General features: G+C 48.1%; 1 protein-coding gene across 1 annotated transcript in view; it reads right to left on the bottom strand.

The window, feature by feature from the left end:
- GRIK3 (glutamate ionotropic receptor kainate type subunit 3) overlaps nt 1-17,336 on the bottom strand; it is a 215,944-nt gene that overhangs the window by 85,322 nt on the left and 113,286 nt on the right. The window contains exon 2 of the mRNA XM_087858285.1: nt 2,627-2,803. Coding sequence (XP_087714411.1) covers nt 2,627-2,803 — 177 coding nt within the window. The remainder of the gene's footprint in view (nt 1-2,626; nt 2,804-17,336) is intronic.

Here is a 17,336-nt window from a genome sequence, read left to right as displayed (position 1 = left end):
AAGAGAACAGCAGGTGCAAAAGCCCTGAGGTGGGAGGAAGCGTGGCACCTGGAGGACCACAGGCAGGGCCGGAGCCCAGAGCCTGGGGGAGCAAATAGCACAGACGTGGCTAGAAGGTCACATCTGGGCTAGAATGGACAGGCCCCCAGGGCTCTGATGATTTGGGGGAAGAACAACCGAGCCAGGGTTTTAAGCAAACAAGTCACGTGGGGGAGGGCAGAGGAGCGTGGCTTTGGTCACATGGCCCAGTCTGGCAGGACTTCCGGAGCCAGATGTTTCTGTGTCAGGTTTACTCACCCACTACCTGGCAGTTCCACGTCATATGGAACTCTAAGTTCCCGCTGGAGCAAGTGCCTCAGAAGACTCTGGACTTCTGCCCCGGGCTCACTGCTGGCTGGGGCAGGTCCCCGCACTGACTCGCAAGTGTGCTACTGAAGAGCTGACATATTATTTTAGCGACTTTTAGAAAAAAATGGACAGAATACCCAGCCTAGCCCTTTGGGGTCATCATGCCCACGTAAACCTCTGTTCTGATTCCAGGCGTTTGTTCTGTGTCCTCACCTTTTCACTGAGCATTTTTGGTTGAGTTCAGTCACTTTCTAGCTGGACGAAGCCAGGCAGAGGCTGCCAGCAGGGGACTCTCAGTGGGGAGGTGGACATCTGACTACGGTGTTGGCTGCAGGGCATGCAGAGAGAGAGCTGGGAGGATGCGGGTAGGGAGGACGGCAGGCCAGCACAAGGAGAAGGGTGATGGGCAAAGGACCACTCTCCGAGGCTAACAGGGTGGGGGGTTCCTCTAGTCTGTCCGCAGGTTGGCTCTGGGACCCAGGGCAGGGTTATCGTGCTCAATGTCAGGGATCCTGTGCCCTCCAGCTTACAAGGCATGGAGAGGCAGGACAGATGAGACAGGGGCCAGCAGTGGAGGAAGTGCCTGTAGAGGTGAGGCCCTTAACCTCGTGGCTCAGTGGGTAGAGAGCAAACCAGCCAATGTAATAAGAGCAAAGTCCAATATGGTACCTTTTACGTGCCAGACACTGTTCTGGGCACTTCACAGAAATGTGTCCATTTTGTAGATGAAAAAAACTGAGGCACAAGGTATTTTGTTCAAGGTCACAACTAATATCAGAATGGACAAGGTGCAAGGCTAGGCAGTCTGGCTCCAAGCTCATGCTACACTGCTTTTCTCTGCTAAGATGCTTACCCGCAATGGGGCTTTGGAAAACAGAGCCACCTCCAGGAATCACCTTGGCAGGTCTGTACCTAGGAGCCCAGGAGACCTTGATTAGCTACTGGGAACTGCTTAGAAAGAACAAGGGGATCTTTTGGATGAGCCTCAGTCTACCCAAGATGCATGAATGACACTGTCCTTAAGCTCAGCAGATAGGGGTCCTGAGCAATGCTGCTCAGGCTCCCATGCCCCATTCTCACATCGTTCATTCATTGATTCATTCAATAATTATTTCAACGAGCAGTTACTATACACGAGTCTTTTAGATGCTAGTGCTATATTAGTTAAAAAGAGAGAGCCTTCCTTCCAGTAGTACCGGAGATAAGAAACACGTCAAACATACACCATTATTTAACTACAAATTGTGATAAGCGCCTTGAAGAAGAAAAGCAAGGGTCTATGATTGCACATTATAGGAAAGGTGACCTTGTCTTCCCTGAAAATGAGATTCCTTAGGCCTGAGATTTTTAAATGGAGTTCCTGGAACTCTAGGGATATATGGAAACTATTTCTAGAGTTATCTGAGCCTCTAAGTTAATTTCAATTAAGTGTGTGTGTGTGTGTATATAAATTATATTTTTAAAACAGTACCAAAGGAGCATATGGGTATACTCAAATGTGCTATATGCCAGCCTGGATATTGCTAGCTCATTCAGGTATTAACAAGTTGCTGTTTTTTTCTCCCTGAGGATCTTGGAATAAAGTTTTTCGGTCCTTTCTGTGCAGTCATTGGAGCTTATTGCAAATGTGTCACTAATAAAGAAGGATGCAACCCAACATTTGTTTTATTTTTTGAAATTCAGGTGTGGGGAAAACGGACTGGATTTACTAAAGCGTATTTTTTTATGACTTATAATTTTCCTGTTATTGTGCAGCTAAAACAAAATATGGAAATGTATTGAACGCTGAGGCTAATGTCAAACTTCAAGTGTCATCCATAGCCTCTGGGGTCAAATTATGTTAGCCATAGAAGCAGCGTCATTGTTTTTTAGGAAGTCTTTTTATGGCAACTAAATGCTGCATATTTTAATTACTGATATTCTGGGTTGGATTTCAATGAAAGAAAAACAAGTTTGAAAATGCCAGCTTCGCTTCAAAGGTGTTGGGGCTATGAGCTGACCTCTACATTGCTACCCCCCCCAGCCCCATCTCAGGCCTCATTTTCCTCCTCCTCCCATGGCCCCTCATTCCCTCATGGCACCTGCCAGTGGCCTGGAAATTCCTGATGGACAGGCTGGGGGATGACACAGCCTAAGCTGAACTGGAAATGAAGCAGGTCCCCAAACCAGGCGGCGTACCCTCTAAGCCTCAAGCCCACCAAGAGCTGGGGCCTGTTTTCAGGACCCTGGACAGCAAACAAGGCTCCCTCTGTCCCAACAGTAAAGGTTGCATACTCACCCTTCTTGGTGGCCTCGAAGCTGTCATGAAAGTGAATCCTCTGGATGTCATAGGTCAAGGTTGTGTTGGGCAGCAGAGTCCTGTTCCTGTTGATGATGTTGGCAGAAAATCGAAAGGCATGCTCCTCAGCATTCATGACCTGGGCGTTGGGGCCGTCCGCATACTCAAAGATTCCTCCTGCAAGAGATGGGTAAAATCCGTGGGTGCTCGGGAAGGGGAGGCATGCTAACAAAGGCGCTTGGCTCAGAAGGTTTTGTGGACAAGATTTCCCCCGCCCCCCAAAAATGTTCAATACTATCCTAGATAATTCCATGCATGGAAATTGTGCTAGCGCGTAAGAAATACGAAGATCCTCCTAGTTCATTTCACTTAGCCAGAAACAGAGACTGACACCACAGACTGACAAACAGAACCAAATAAAAATGACCAATTTATTAATATTGCTATGAAAATTCTCAATAGAGTGCTGGCAAGTAGAATCTATTAGAATATTACAAGGATAACATACCATGACCAGGTATAGTTACGTTCAATATAAAGAAAGGGAGGTTCAACATAAATCTACGAATATCATTCCATTACATCAATAGTGCAAAGGAAAAAAAGTAACATATGATCAACTCACAACATGTAGAGAGTCATTTGATAAAGTCCAATACCCACTGCTTATTAAGAATGCTTAATAAACTAGCACCAGAGAAGTTACTGCCTTGAAGCATCTTGAGCTCAAATCTGCCTTCAATATCACACTAATGGTGAACACTAGAGACATTTTCATTAAAGAGATAAAGGAGGGGTAAAGATTCACACCACATCATTAACCAACAAAATAAGAAAGAAAAAGAATCTAGAGACACACCTCTTGGAAAGAAAAAAAAAATTCTTGCAAATGATATAAATGCTTTCCTGCAAACTCTTAATCCCCAAGCACAAAAACAAGTTAAGAAGTAGCAGGAGGGTCAAGTTAAATGACCAGTGAGCACAGATTAAGACCATTTCTTTATATCAGCACCAACCAGTAAGAAAACTTGATGGCAAAAGATCTCCTTTCTAAGATCAACAAAGATATTACATAACAAATAAGAAAACAAATAAGTGTGCAATTGCAGCATTAAAAATGACAAAAACACTACAAGGGAGAGATGTAACAGCAGACTTCAATGAAGAGACATGGCATGTTCCACGACAGGCTCAAGAATAGAGGTGTTGGTTTATTCCAAATTAATTTTTCAGTGTAATGCAATTCCAATCAGAATCACAGGAGGGTTTTTCTTTTACCAGACAAGACGACTCTAAAATGCACCAGGAAGACGAACCAGGAGATAGCAGCCTAAAGCGATAACAGGTGATCTGCACTGCCGGATTTCAAATGTATCATAAAAGCCAAAATAATTAAAAACATGTCCTAATGGCATATGAAAATACAGACAGATCAATGGGAGGAGATAAAAAGCCCCCAGAAAGAGATTCAAGTAGAGATAAGTATTTAAGACATAACAAAGGTGGCTGTTTCCAATCAGTAGGTAAAATATAAATTATTCATTGATTGTGCTGAGACAATTATTCAATTATTTGGGAGAAATTCAAGTTAGATCCCAATCTTAAGCCATATATCAAAGTAAGTTCCAAATGGATGAAAGATTAAACATCAAGAAAGTAAGGGAAGGAAGGAGGAAAGAAAGCAGTATAAAAGAACCAAAAAAGAAGATGTAGGTGAATATTATATGATATTATACGTGAATATTATACGATATTGAAGTGGAGGCAGCCTTTCCAGAAACCATAGGAGAGATGCTGATAACGCCACAGAAATAATATACATCAAGTAATAATATATCAAAACTACCATGAACAAAATTAAATGGCGAACATCAAACTTGGAAAAATATTTGTAATGTATTTGGCAGTATAAAAGTTGATATTCTTATTTTATAAAAATAAACACTTAAAAGTCAACAAAAAGACAAATCAGAGAAAAGTGTGCAAAGGGCAAGCATAGGCATTTTGCTAAAGAAAAAAATAATACAAAGGAGCTATTAACATATGAAGAAATGTATGTCCCCCTTAAAAATCAAATACGCTCCATTTCAACCAACAGTGAGATACCACATCTTTCCTATCCCACTGGAAAGCATAAAATAACTTATAACACCCAGCTTTGCTGAGGGCCTTTGGAAGCAGACAGTTGCTTGACTGTTGGTGGAAGTGCAACTGGTATACCTCGCCTTCCTGGTGACCATCAGAAAATACCAAAAGCCTTAAAAATGCTTAGGTCTTTGACTCAGTACTTCAGTTTCTAGGCATTGACTCTGACAGCAACGGTGGACACACCGATCACGTATGGGGAGGAGGATCTAGGGATTTCCAATACCAGAGAAAGTCAATAAACTATAGTAAGCTATATATTTCCATGTAATAGCAAAAATTTAAGGATTTGGGAAAGACCCAGGACATATTTTTAAGTGAAAAGCAATGGTGATAAAGTTGCAGATGCAGTGTGATTCCACGTGAGAAGTGGAAGAAGAGAAGGAAGAGAAGGAGGAATCTATACCGTTGGCAGAAAAATAGGAGCCATTTCAAAACAGCACAAGCGAACAGTCCTCTGGTAGATTTCTTATTTTGCTCTTTGTGCTTTTCTTTATTTTCCAAATGAAGCTTGATGTTTACTGTCCTCAGTGTTTTAAGAAATCAACTTCGTGGAGGTATAATTTACATGGAGAAATTCCACAAAATGCATCTTGTGTTAAGTGTACAATGATTTTCGGGTAAATTTATGGAATTGTGTGACCATCATCAGAATTCTGAACATTCCCATCACCCCAGGGAGATCCCTTGAGCCCGTTTACAGTCAATCACTGTTTTCAGCCCCAGCCCCAGGCAACCACTAATTTACTGTCTGTCTCTAGAGATTTATCTTTTCTGGACATTTCATATAAATGGAATCATGCAGTAGGTGGTCTTCTGCATTCGGCCCCCTTCATTTAGCATATTTTTGAGCCTTATTACGTTATTCACATATCAGCGCTTCATTCCTTTTTACTGTTAAATAATAGTACTTTCTACGGATATACCGCGTTTTATTGACCCGTTCACTGCCAAGTTAATGGGTATTAGGGTTGTTTCCACCATTTTGAAAAAAAAATATTTTTTTAAGTATTTTAAAAAGTGAACAAATCCGTCTGCCCCCCCCCACCCCAGTTCTCCAGCAAGCTTACAATCTGTGACACATAGTGTCACATGTCACGCATGTGAGTCTGCACGGGGGTGCCTAAGCTTGCTGGACACACGCATAAAACAAGACGAGAAAAGTGCATCCCAAAATGTCAAGAGGGCTTCTCTCTGAGTGGCAGGATTATGGGTGACTCTAATTTCCTTCTTTGTGTTTTTCTGTATTTTCCAAAAGTTCTGCCGTGAACATGTGTTATATTTCTAATCAGAAAAGCCATCCTGTGATGGTGTGTATGTGTTTAAAGGAAAATAAACGATCAAAATACCATATGATCCAGTAATTCTAGGGGTTTTAATTTAATGCTAGGGCTTTAGCATTTCTAAGGATATAAATTTAGAATAAGTTGGAGATACATAAACACATTTAGTGGAAGGATATTCTTGACATAATATTGAAAAAACAGAAACAACTTAATGTCCCAAAGTAGGAGATTATTCGACATATTAAAAGCCACCCATATGGCAGAATGACTTGCAGGCATGAAGAGTCAGGGTATAGGATGGCATGACGTGGTATCTGGGCTTTGCTGCGAAATCACGGGGGAGGGGTGGGTGTGAGGGGGGTATGGGTAGGGCAAGAAAGGTCATGGGTTCCTGGTCGCTGGGGCCAGGCGGTGGGGACACAGGGCTCCATTACACCATTCTCCCTAAGTGGATATAGCAGATATCCTCCATAATAAAATATTCTTTAAAATCATTGTATAAATAAGACAAAATGAACAAATCATGGGAGTGCAATCAGAAAAGAGATGCAATATTATTTGTAGACGCTTATTACTGTGTTCTTAACAAGTCAAGAGAATCAGATGGAAACTTCGTAGAAGCTAGACAGGCCATCAAGAAGGCAGCACACAAACACAGAAACACGCACAGCCTTCCTATACATCAGCAATACCCAGGGAGGAATTATAAGGAAAAAGAGAGACCCCATTCACAAAGGCAACAGCGAAAACATACAATACTTTACAATAAACGTGCAATTCTTATACCAAGGAAACTACAAAACTTTACTGGAGGACATAAAAGAAGGCTTGAATAAATGGAGAGACATAACTTTCTCCTGGAAGAGAAGGCTCAATATTGTAAAGATGTCAGTTCTCCTCAAATTAATTTATAAATTTAATGCAAGTCCCATTAAAATCAAAAAGGACATACCAGAAGGGCATACACCAAAATGTTAACAGAGGTTCTTTCTAGAAAGTAAAAAGATAATGGATTGCTTTGCTTAGTGCTTTTTTTCCCCAAGTCCTTTGCACTGGGCAAGAGCTTTGGTAATAAGGAAAAAAGCTTTAAAAAATGCTCTTAAGGAATACTTAATGATATAGAAAATGCTCGTTCTCCACCCCACCAAAGCAACAATATTATATTTCAGTTTGAAATCTATTTATCAGACTAAAAGCACATTATCTATCTTTATAGAAAAAAGACTGAAAAGATTTGTACCAACATTTGACCAATGAGTATCTCTGGATAGAGGGGGTTTATGGTTACTTTCAGCTTGCTCCTCCTATTTTCTTGATTTTTCCAAGTTATTGACAATAAAGACGCATTCTTTTAATTGTTTTAAAATGTAAAAATTAAAAAACATTATCCAAGGGAGCTCAGGAAGCAATCCGGTCATTACAGATCCCCATCCCAAATGAAGGTCTAAGGTGAGGGAGACAAGGAGCCGCTTCCTAGGGCTTCACTCCTTCCTGGCCTCTCACATCTTGGCAGGTGGGGCGGAAAGGAGAGGGGCTGCTAGCGCATGAGGGTGGTGACACATCTCAGGCACTGAAATCCCAGCCCGGGAGATGTGCCATTCAGTTCCCTAAACACCTACCGATCTCTGCCACATGCCAACCTTCCCCAGAGTCTTAGGGCATCAAGAGAAGTTAGCACCAGGCTCCTGCCCTCCAGGAACGCTCGGGCAACAATAAGCAGACAATAACCAGCCAATGTGCGGGACTCAGCTGTTGGATGCAAAAGCGGAAAGGTTCCCAACTCAGACTCTGGTGATGGTTAAGCCTCAGTCCGAACCCTAGCTCTTTCCACTGGGGGAAGTTACTCAATCTCTCTGAGACTCAGTTTCTCCATCTGCAAAATGGGGTACATACTTCCAAGGGTTGACCATTACGAGGAAGAAAGAAAACAGTGTAACGAAATGCATGTCACATGGTGAGAGCTTTATTCATGGCAATTCTTAAAAGAATGCCATTTAGAAGGCCAAAATGAATTTTAAACTTCTACGTTCTAGGGCAGGAGTCAACAAACTTTTTCTGTAAAGGATCAGATAGTAAATATTTTTGGCTTTGTGGGCCAGATGGGTTTACTCAACTCTTTCATTGTAACATGAAAGCGATAGACAATAGGTATGCAAGCAAGTACGGCTGCGTTTCAATAAAACTTTACTTACAAAAACAGGGCACTGGCTGGATTGGGCCAGTGGGCTATAGTTCATCCCCTCTTCTAGGGGAAGGGCAGCCTTTATCTTCAAGGGAAAAGTCCCGTAGGGCCTGGATGGAGAAGATAAGACTATGGTAGTACTAACCTGTTGTGCAAAGGATATGAAGATGTGATGCTGAGTTTTGAATGGAGAGGATGGGAGAGGGGCCTAAGAGGAAGACCATAACTAGGCTGTGGACCCGAAAAGGGAGAAAGGAGGAGACTACGACTCATGGCCAAATGTGGATGAGGCCGGTACGAAATCTTCCATGGCAGGAAGGGATTGGGTTAGCACAGTGGTGCCGGGTGCTTACTTTCCAGTGAGCCTGCACTGTGCTGTCACCTCCCTTCCTTCCAGGAGAAATGACGCTGAGTAAAGTTGGCCACAGAAAATGGACACCAGCTTGTGCTCTTTGGGGAAAGTGAAGGTAGGCGGGCAGTGCCCAGCACAGGGTGAACTGGGGCAGAAAGAAGACAAGAGGTGCAGGAGGTGGGATAAGAGAGAAGATGGAATAAGCAGAGATTCAGAGAAACTAGAAACCCAGGAGCATTCTCAGAGACACTGCTGGGAAGAGGCTGCCCCTTCCCCCTCCCAAACCCGGTGCAAGGATGGGCGTCATTCTACTTGAACATGTCAAGGGCCAGGTGACCCCAAATGTTTGACTGTCTTGGGATACCCCAACAACAAATATTTGGGTACAGCATAGAGGTTCAAAGAGTGGGTTTTGGATGCAGCTGAACTGGGTTTGAATCTTCCATACATAGGCTGCCCTTTTCTATAGAGAATTGTTCTTATTTGAAGGGAGCCACCTTGCCCAGAAGATTACCCCACTCACCCCGACCCTGGGGGCAGTCTGCAGCCACTGATGACTCACGCACACTGAGGCTCAAAAGGGTGGTCCCCTGGCCTCAGGGTGGGGGTAACTCTTTGGTGCATGCATACTCCAGAGCCCCACTAGCACCTCCACACTGCATCAGGCAAAAGCCAGATCTTACCCAAAGTGGCATTTTTGCCTACCCTGTCCCCATCTCTACCCTGCTTTGTTTATTCCCTGACAGGGATTTCCTAAAGAACTCTCTTACCCTCTATCAACCTCATGCATCTCAATCCCTGCCTCAGGCTCTGCATCTGGGAGACCTGGCCTAAGGTGGGGGTGGCATTACTCCAGGGGAAGTATCGATCATACTCTACCTTTTCATGCTTTTGAAGGAAGGAAAAGGGGTCACTGAACCTCATCAATTGATAAACTGTCAAGGGTTCTTCTACCTTCTCCCTACTGGGTCCTCTTGACCCCTTTCCCTTTCGTGCTGGAGGCCTGTACAGATCAAGGATCTTTGGAAGCTCAGGGTCTGATGGGCTAGGGTTCTGATTCATGGAAGAGAGGCTGCTTTGGGTCTTGGCTTCTGGAGGGAGCACCCCACCCCACTTAGAGGCAGTTCCCCCACTCAATTGGCTCCTCTCCGTTTTCTCCCTTCCCATACATTCCTCATGATCGTTATTTAAAGAGGCTAATAAGTAGGTTGGCACCGTTGATTAATGCATAATCTTAATCATGATTGCATAGTGTAATTGGCATTAATTTGAAGAGCCAGTTCATTATGAAAATAATTGTCACTGCTTTCTGCTTTAATAAAATGGAGCAGAGACACCAGGGCTGTGGAGGAACTGGGGTGGGGTTTGTGTATGTGAGAGAGAGAGAGAGGGAAGAAGAGAGACAGGTCCCAGAAGATGTAAGCAGGGGTGGAGCACAGCTGGAACTGGAACATTTTCTTTAAACAAAATCTTGAGTGGAAACCCCCTGGGTAAAAATAATAATAATAATAACAATAACTGATGTGTCAGGGAGGATGCTGAGTGCTTTCCACACTCTTCATCGAATACTCAGAGAACCTCTACAACCGCATTAGATAGTATTACTGTCCCATTTCACATAAGGGAAAACTGAGGCCCAGGAGTTTCAGGATGCCATTGTAACTACTATGTAGTAGATTCCCTTCTTCAACCAAAGCCAGCTTGTTAGAACCGATTGTGAAATTTTCAGGAATTTTCAAAGTGAGCGGGCCCCTTGAAATCAGCCACAGTGAGAGTATTTATACCACGGAAATAAGCAGACGCTACAAATTAGGGCTTTCTTCCTGGAAAGTGTGTTTACTAGCACACCACTGCCCAAGCCTATTTCCACCACCTGGGCACTTAAAGACTTGATACCACGGTTGTGTGAAGGCTCGGGTAGCCCCCAGGGCCCCACCAAGCACGGAGCAAAAAACACTAGCTCCAACCTCCCCTGATCTATAGAGTGAAACTGAGGGCCAGGGGTCGGGGAAGAGGGATTGAATCAGCTGTACCAACCAGAACCAACCTCCTTCTTGCTCCCTCTACAATGCTGTGCTGTTGTATGTTTGAGAAACATTCTGAACACCCTAAGCAAAAATGCCCATTTTTTTTTTCAAGTGGATTCCACGCCCCGTGTGGAGCCCAACACGGGGCCCAAACTCACGACCCTGAGATCGAGACCTGAGCTGGGATCAAGAAGAGTTACTTAACCGACTGAGCCACCCAGGCGCCCCTAAATGCCCATATTTGAAAAATTGCTTTTTCTATCTCTGGAAATGTGCCCAAATGGTGGAATTTCCCTGCCTCTGAGATGAGCCTGCTATGGCAGGTGTGTCACACTGAATCGTGACCTCAAAAAACAGGAGGAAGTACTGTCACGGCTTCCCTGCCGGGCCTCACCCCTACAACATTAAGGGTGAAGGACTCTTGCAGCACCCCCACCCCCAACACATATTCCCTCTGGTCAGTGGCCCTAGAGAGACCCAGAGGCAAAGGTCTTAGGGCAGATGACAGTAGAAGGCTGAGTCCCTTTGCGTAAGCCCACGACCTCATGACTGTCTAGGGCCGCTCTAGAGCCTTTTCAGACTTCCCTTTTTCTTGAAAAACTTTGCGCTCCTGAGTTTGGCCCTGGCACAAGTAGCGCAGCCCTGAGCGCGGCGAGCCCCGGAGACACGGCGGGGCCTGCGCTTGCCTCCCTGCTCTGTCTTGCAGTGGAGTCCCAGGAGACGCCCATGTTCCCAACACCAGGCCCAGGCACTGTCTCCTCCGGGGCTTGAGTCTGCTCTTTCTTTTCTGGTCCGCTTTGTTCTTTTTCTGAAGTTTCCAAGGTGTCGTGGAGATTAATTGAGACGCTGATCAGCGAGATTGTTGCTAACAGCCTCTTCCCGGGGCCCGCCTCCCTGTCTGTTCTGATCAGTTTCTCTCTTCTCCCTGCCAGGGCCCCTGCGGCTCTGTGCAGCCTGTGGGTTGGAAGAACCAGGCTCTGCTCTCTATTGTACCTCAGCCAGCCCTTGGGGGACCTGACGGTGCCTCTGAACTTGCTTTTGGGCCTCTGTATGCTGTTGTCTCAGCAGGAGGAGGAGTCGGGGGACAGGTTAGCTGGCTTTCCCCGGTGGGCATAACATGTGGTTTGTAGAAGGTAAGCCATGCTTTGCAGAAAAGGCCCAAGGATGGGCTTTCTGAGGTTGTGGGCAAGGTGGGGGGGGCAAGGAGTAGGTGTGTCTCCCCTCATGTTCAATCGTTCGTTCATTCATTCCTTCCTTCATTCATTCCCAAGCAGTTTGTTGGCTACAACTGGGAACATGACTCTGTGCTGGTCACTGCGTGAGTCAGCCAGCGCCGGGGCACCCTCCCAGCCCTTCGGGAGCTCACAGCTTGGAAAAGGAGACGAAAGGAGGGGCGCAAATAAAAACACTACATGGCTAAAAATTCTCCAGGTGAGAAGAACGGTCAGAAAGCTGGTGAGACTCAGAAGAGTGCCATGGAGGTCTTCATGGAGGAGGTGGCACCTGACCTGCTTGAGAGCTGAGCTGTGGACAGAGTGCAGCAGCTAGCGGCGATGCCCTGGATGGGCATCCTGGGCAGAAGACGTGTGGTTTTGTGCTCGGCGGGACTGGAGGGTGGGGGAGTGGGATCCAGGCAGGAGGGGAGGACCGGTCGGTGAGGAGGGGCGAAGGGATGTGGGGTCTAGGACAGGGTCTGGATGAGGACAGAAGTATCGTCAGGCGTATGGGTGCTGCAGCCAGATGGCTGGTTTCAGTGTACCCCACCGCTTCCCAGCTGTGTGACCTTGGGCAGGTCCCCTCCCTCCTCTGTGTCTCCATTTCATCTTCTGAAAACAAGGATATTAACAGCACTTACAACACAGAGCTATTTTGAGGCCTAAATGGCAAAAATCGTCTCAGGCCCACTGCAAGCCCACGAGAGGGGTAAGAAGTCACTATCCTGAGGTGCCAAGGAAGCTGGGGCGCACGTCCTAGAGCCAGGGCATCCAGAGAAGCAGCAGCACCGTGGGGTCCCAGGGGAGGGGCTCCTGATTGAGTTCCGGGGCCTGGTGGAGTTGTTTTAATTGATCTGGTGATATGTGGAGCTTTGTCTGTACAACTCAGGGACGTGCAAGTCAAATATTGCAGAATCGACCGTGTCGGGAAGATGGCTGGAGGCTCCAGTGCTGCCCAGAGACCCTGATGACCGATGGGCTGTCATCAGGCTGAGGAGCGGGAGTTAGGGCTGTGGGGACTGGGCTGGGAAAGGGTCTGCCGCGGAGGGGCGCAGCCAGCAGCGAGTGCCCTTGCCGGAGGGGCCGGAGGAATGAAGATCTAGAATCCTTGGAACACCCGCTGGGCTGGCCCACCTCCTGGAGGGGCAGAGCCGTGATGCAGCCCACCATCACGCACACAGGCCCAGAGCAGAAGGACCAGCCCCAAGCTGGCCTCCGAGACCCTTCCGGGTCCAGCCCGACCTCCCCCAGCCTCGGCTCCTCTACATGGCACGTCCTCCACCCACATGGCAGTGCTCGCCGGCCCATCCACGCCGGTCCCTTCCAGCGTGCTCTTCCTCCGCCTGCATTGCCTTTCCTTCTTCCTCCGTTCCGTCCCTCCCAACCTGGCTCCCACGCTTCTCCTCTCAGCCTGTGTCGCAGACACTGTCCTTATGCCCTAGTCCCCCTCCCCAGGGGCCCCCCATAGACACATCTTCCGAAAGGCCTGGGCATTCTGTGTCTAGAACATTCTCTGGCAATGGTGCAGGCATGGCCAGCACAGGCCACAAGAGCCAGGGAGTTAGGAACTCCACAGAACCTCTGCCCAGGAGGCAGGGAGTAGATGGGTGAACTCATTTCCTTGCCCCTTGGAGGCACGATTCTGAGGTACGATTTACAGTTTCTCAAAGGGCCCCAGTGGGGCTGAGCCCCAGGTATCGGCAGTGTAGCCCACCGGTGGACACACGTTCACTGCCTTTCCTCCCTCCCCGCCTTGTTTCCCTGTCCAGCACCACCTGCCTGGAATCACCCGCAGAACCAGAACCTTGTCGGGTCTGCTTTGGGGTCCCCGACTGAGGCATCCTCCCTGAGCTCTGAGTTCACACTCTGTAGGGTCACACGTGTTATGATGCATCGGGCGCCTCCCCTCCCCCATTAGGCCGTGGTCATCTGGAAGGTGGGGACACACCTTAGCCATCCTGGCATCTCTTTCCCTCCCCAGTGCCCAACACACTATGCAGCACAGAGAGGATGTCAGGACCCATTTGTGAAATAAATGCATTTATCAATGCACACCACACACACACACACACACACACACACACACACACACAGAGCTTGTTCTAATTCCAGTTTAGGATGTTAATATTTCAGTGGCAAAGCAAGAAGCACGCAGATATCCTCAAACCACCTGCCAAAAGTTGCTCAGCCAGGAGGACACCAGGTCCTGCAGTTTCCAAGCTGCCCCCACCCCAGCCTGGCAGCCGCTGGCTCTTCCTAGGTGAGGAAGCTTCCACCGAGGCGTTCTCAGGAAGCATGCTTGCGGCCCCCTGGAGGGCGAGGTGCTGCCCTGTGGCTGGCAGCGCCGGCTGGGGGCAGGAGAGAGAGGACCAGGCTCCCCGGGCTGGGGGCGGGGCGGGCCAGCCCTAACTGGGGCTCCTCTCCCCACCCCCGTCCCCGCCCACCTGCTCCACGGTGGTGTCAGCATGTGAACGACAGCCCTGCCTCCAGTAGCCCCTCAGTGCCAGCCTGCCCACCCGCAGCCCTGCCCTGACAATGCCAGGAGGCCCCACTGCAGGCCACACCGGGTGTGAGTGGGCAGAGGTGAGGGGCAGGAGTCGCGGAAGCCGCGAAATTAGTGGAGGAGACAGGAGCAGCCCGTTCTGCATTATTACTCCCATCCTCATCTGTTTTAAATATCAATTGCTATGCAGGTTAAATACTTATTCAGATGCCTTTTAGCTTAAAAGCAAGCTAATTGATCTCTGGAGATCCTGAATGAACAGTGAAGAAACTGCACTAATTATAGAATCAACTTCCACTTCTCTGTTTTGTTTTGTTTCTTCCCTGACAGCACCGGCGGAGTGACAGGGGCCCGGTGCGGCAAGAGCACATGCTGTTTTCCTTAGCTGCCACCCCCCCCCCCCCCCCGCCTACACACACATGTGCTGGGGCCCCAGACTCTGGGAGGAGCTCTCCCAGGTGGGCCACCTGGGCACACCTCTCCCAGGTAGGAGCTCGCAAAGGGACGACGTGCAGATGCTGAAAATACCAGTACACTTCACCATTGGCCCGAATCCACTGAAGTCGTCTGCCCTCAGCCCACCTATCCTACAGCCCCACACCCCCAAAACTCAACCCAAATGCTGCCAAAGCAATTCCAGGTCCACTTCTTGCTCACAGACCCTGACCTCCTCTGCGCTCTTGGCTAGTGTTTCGCTGGCCTCCCGGAAGTAGAGTGTACAGCACAGCTTTGCCCTCGTGTCCCTCCGGTCCCTCCAATGGCTCCCTGCTCACTGCTGGTGTGGGGGTGGGGGGCAGGCTACAGCCCCAGGGGGCTTGGACCGCGGGAGAGCCTGGGCTTCCTTTCACCCTCTCTCTCTCCCCCTGCCCAGGTTCTGACTCCAGCTACTGCAGGGCATTGGGTGGAGGATGGGCACTTTGGGCCTGGTTGGAGGGCAGATAGTATCCCTGTTATATCAGTGACATCAGGAAACCGCTGTCGGCGTACAGGGAGGTTAGTCTCCCGTATGTTTGGGAAACTAGAAGTTCAACGAGGTCGAGCCAATTCCTTTTCTGCAGGACTTCTCTGGGCGTTTATTCCGCTCATGTGCAGGGTCAGAGACAGCGGTAGCGTAAGCAACATTTCCCACAGCCGTGGAAACCTTTTTTGGCACAGCATCTCACTGAAAACACGCTTTGGGAATCACTGCGTTACAGTGCTTTGGCAGAAGTGGTCTTTTTTCCCCTTCTGAGCTATTTGAGGTCCAGAGCCCAAGCTTTCACATCTCAGCCTGCCCCACATACCTGGTCCCCAGCCGTGAGCACCACAGACACACAGAAAGAATGAAGAAAGCATGAGAAAGTATGACACTGAAGGTGTCCGATCTACTTAACACCAGGGGCCCCGTGTGACACATTTTGTTTTTTCCTGGATTGATTCTGGGACACTAGTGACTGGTTGTTTTAGCAGAGCTCTGAGATGCGATTACCCTGCCAGGCCCCATCAGCATGTGGCTGTGTGCGAGTGAGCGCACCTGGGCAGGTGTGGGCACACATCTCACCTGGGCGGGGACACAGCAGGGAGGGAAGCACAGGGAGCCAATTCATCAGCCCCATGCTTTGTGCCTCTCTCCCCGAGGGGCTGGAATAAGAGATTCTGGCTTAATTATGATCATTAGCAAATGAGGCTGCTTGCATCTTTCACAAGCTCTAGGCTTATACAAAGAAATCCCAGGCTCGCACAAAGGAATTCCAAGTGACCTTGCTCCCCACCGAGTCTGCTGATAGAGACGTTCAGCTACTCCACCCCTCCTTTCAATCCAACACTCGGGGAGCCCCTCCCGTGTGTCAGGTACCTGGTATACAGCACCTCAAGGGTAAGGGGGACCTCTACCTTGTTTATTTCCCCAAAGCTCTTAATGCAAGTTGAAATGGTCAGAATTTGTCATCTACTGAGTAGTCTGCCACCACAAGAACATCAGCTCTTCGAGCCTACAGAACTGGGTTCTCACACCCTCTCAATGTACCCACCGCTGGGTAGGCACTCGGTAAATATCAGCTGTAACTGACTGTGTGCGAAACATACAAGTCTAAGCAAGCATCACGTGACTGACCAACAAAACCCCAGGGAGGTCACACGTGGACAGAGGCTTTCAACCAGGGCTGCTGCCTGGGGTGGCAGAAGGGGACACCACAAAAAGTCAGAATGTAATTTGGGGCTTTGAAGTGGTAGGGGAGATGGCTTATAGGAGCACCCAGATCAGAAAGCCGAGCACTTCTTGCCCAAAGCCAGAAAGATGCATCAGCCCCTCTGGTCACAGCCCCTCAGAAAGGCCCAGGTAGTTTAGAACAGGCAGGACAGCAGGTGCCTTCGAGGACAGGAGCAAAGTTGAAATCTTGAAATCTGCACGGACCGTCAGCAGTGGTGGAGAAAGTGGCTTGAATTTTAACAATAAAGGTTTAAAGACACCATCCACGAAACCCCACACTTTGAACAACTGCAAAGACAGAACTTTCTGCATAACCATCTGGTGAGGATTAGCTAGGGGACCAAAAGCAGTTCAGGAGCTGCAGTAACGGGAGAGAGAATCTCTAAGGGCTGCAGGGCCTGTGTTCTCCGCCTTCTCCACTCATCAACTCGCTTCATCCTCGCAAAAACCCCAGGACGCGGATCCTTCTATTATTCTCATTTTGTGTTTTTCAGAGGAGGAAATGGAAGCTCAGAGAAGTCAGCGATTTGTCCCAAATCACACAGCTTCTGCAGATCCAGAACTTACGCTCTGCTCTGATTAGAGGCAGGAGTGTCAGGTTGCCAATAGCGCATAGGTGATAGAACAGAGCACCTAGCTCAGAGCCGAGCTGGGACTTCCTCCCCGAGCCTCATCTGAGAAAGGTTAACACGGCGCCCACAGGGTGCTTAAGTCCGTAGCTTCGTGTTGCTAGAGGGATGTTTAACTATCGAGGAAATGGTGTGTGGTTCTCAGTCTACACTCCCGGTTCAGTCGTTTCCCACTCATTCTTTC

Source organism: Ursus americanus, chromosome 33, assembly GCF_024610735.1.
Source record: "Ursus americanus isolate L20-20 chromosome 33, mUrsAme1.1.p, whole genome shotgun sequence".
Taxonomy (NCBI): Eukaryota; Metazoa; Chordata; class Mammalia; order Carnivora; family Ursidae; genus Ursus; species Ursus americanus.
Note: the sequence above shows the minus strand (reverse complement) of the source record. Positions and strands in the feature narration are given on the sequence as shown.